This window comes from Egretta garzetta, unplaced genomic scaffold (genome assembly GCF_000687185.1).
Source record: "Egretta garzetta isolate BGI_Z169 unplaced genomic scaffold, ASM68718v1 scaffold638, whole genome shotgun sequence".
Taxonomy (NCBI): Eukaryota; Metazoa; Chordata; class Aves; order Pelecaniformes; family Ardeidae; genus Egretta; species Egretta garzetta.
This window is the reverse complement of record NW_009260676.1, coordinates 100144-102594: the sequence shown is the minus strand read 5'-3', so window position 1 is coordinate 102594 and position 2451 is coordinate 100144. Positions and strand designations below refer to the sequence as shown.

The 2451-nt window shown below is 53.9% G+C and overlaps 1 protein-coding gene across 7 annotated transcripts in view; it reads right to left on the bottom strand.

The window, feature by feature from the left end:
* PLD1 (phospholipase D1) overlaps positions 1-2451 on the bottom strand; it is a 99231-nt gene that overhangs the window by 10742 nt on the left and 86038 nt on the right. For all 7 annotated transcript variants that reach the window (XM_035901171.1, XM_035901172.1, XM_035901173.1 and 4 more), the window contains 2 exons: positions 1294-1407; positions 196-245 (listed from right to left, as the gene is read on the bottom strand). In XM_035901171.1, the coding sequence (XP_035757064.1) occupies positions 196-245; positions 1294-1407 (164 nt within the window). The remainder of the gene's footprint in view (positions 1-195; positions 246-1293; positions 1408-2451) is intronic.

The following is a 2451-nucleotide window of genomic DNA, read 5'->3' as shown; positions in this document are numbered from 1 at the left end:
TGGGCTTGATGATCTTAAAGGGCTTTTCCAACCTCAACGATTCTATGATTGCTGTGAGATGCCCCAGTCCCAGCCTGATCCCCCCAGCCAAGCAAGCCCACGTTAATATAAACTGGAGATTTGTGTTAGAGCTGTGTCCATCGAACAGCAGCATCCCAACCGAGACGAAGCAACATAGGGGAATAAAGCTCTTACCCTCTGCCTTCAGCTGTCCCAGGATTGAGTTCTCTCCTCGGCACATGGTCCTGGAAGGAAGGTAGGCAGCTGTCAGCACCGCCCCAGCTTGAGGCAACAGCATATGCTGAAGCAGAACTGGGCGAGGTAAATCGCAAACACAGATGCCTCTTAAATACCCCGTGCAAGCAGAAGAAACAGGGTGCTTCCAGAGCACGCGTTTTTCCCAAATGACTGCTGATGTATCAAGGACTGCTCACTTCCGAAAGGAGCGTGTCCCAGGAGCTGGGGAGCATTTTTGCCTTCTAGAGCACACCGCGATGATTTGATAAACACGTTACAAACAGGGCTGCTCCCGTCTGTGCCACAGGTCTGGACATGAAGTGACATCAAGAAAGTCAACACGGGCAGAACACCAGGTCAGGGAGTTCGCGTGATTACGGCTGAGCTGGAAAAGCCACAGCCAACATCTCATTCAAAAAAAACCCAATCTGTGGGCAACTTCTAAAGACCTGTGGTTGCCCTTGCAGAGGAAGCTCAGGCCGAAGGGCTGGGTTAGGGGACACGCTGCTTTCCTTCTGCTTGCATCTCCTGCCCTACCCATCCTTATGGAGGTGCAGTAGGACCAGCAGACCAGGGAGATTTCATTCCGGAGGTAGCAGTAATCTCCGCAGACTGACTGTGCCCTGGGCATACCATAACACAGCAGTTTTCCAGTAAAACCACCTTGTTTTGGGCCATTTTGCCTTCCTCTACGCCCCATTCCCAGTGCGGGGCTACCTGGCACCGCTGCGTGTCCATCCTTCCCATGGGACCTGCTGTGTTGCAGGTGCCCCCCAAAACCATCCACCCGGGAGCAGGGGAACAGCATCAGGGAAGAGGCCGTTGGCTTGGCGGGGCGGACGGGCAGAGCCAGGCGAAGCATCGGCTGAAAAGGCAGCTTTGGAGATGAAGCCCAGCTCTTCCACCCGATGCCCTGAGCTAACGAACCCGCGGGGCTGTCCGCTCCCCCCCGGCCGCAGCGGTGATGGGGGTGCTGCCAGGAGGAACCGCCGTAAAAGCCAGGGTAAGTGCCTAGAGGAGGTGCCCGGGGAAATCCCACGGCCCTGCCCACCGTACCTGTAGTTGAAGTGCATTATGGCCTGCAGAGCATTCCCCCCGCCCGTCGAAATGTCTCCTTCAAAGCCGGGCAGCAGCGGGATCACCACGTATACTCGGAAACGCTTGTTTTCCCTGCAACGACAGTTTGGGGTGATGTCAGCCTGCGAATGTTACAGCTCTGCACAAGGTGAGTCCCCTGGGGTTCCCTTTCTCCGTGCCCACCAACTCGGTCACCATCCGAGGCTACTGTGCAAATTTTAAGGGAGCCAAGCCTGAAGCATATTTCCAGTTTCAGGTCTTCGTCATCTGTCATCAGCACTTCAGCCAGTGCTCAGACCCTCAGGGGGAGAAGGAATAATTTACTCTCAGCAAACAACAAAAGAAGCTGAAGGAAAAAAAACCACCCCATGTTTTCACTGAAGTTCAAGGGCAGGGTAAGTATTTTGCAGAGCGTGTCTGCCACTATAGAAGTTCATTCGAGCACCCCGACAGCCCGGTCACATGGATACTGGTGCAGACAGGCGTGTACGACTGCCAGGCAGAGCACAGCAAGGATTACAGAGCTGCCACAGGCAGAAAAACCAAAAGGTAACCTGACATTCCTACTACCTCCTGGTTTTTAGAAGTCAGAAACATCACAAAAGGTGGAAGGAGCTCCGGGCACAAGGCAAACCTCGATCATGCAGGAAGGAGAGCATTGCAGCAATACAACACAACCTTCAAAAACTCCGTTCCACTGGACACATCCACAAACTAAACCCTACCCTAACCATGATCTGATCCAGGATTACTGAAGCCATGACTGCCAGGGGCTTTTCTTAAAGCCCAACTTCGGGTTTTCTTTGCTAACAAATGCCAGGCGCATCTGCTCTGCCAGCGCTTTCCAAGCACCCCTGGGTGTTGGCAATCACCCGGCTGGAGAAGGAGGAGGATGCTCCATGGAGGGGTGCTGCCACTAGATGGCAAACACACTTTAGTCAGGACAAAACCACTTCAGGAGCAATCTGAAGATAGCCAGACTACAGTTTTTGTTAAAAGTATTCGTTCCTTGAGCAAGTCATAGAACCACAGAATCGTTTGGGTTGGAAAAGCCCTTTAAGCTCCCCCAGCCCAACCCTTCCCCTACCCCTGCCATCCCACCCCCAAACCCTGGCCCTCAGCACCGCCTCTGCCCGG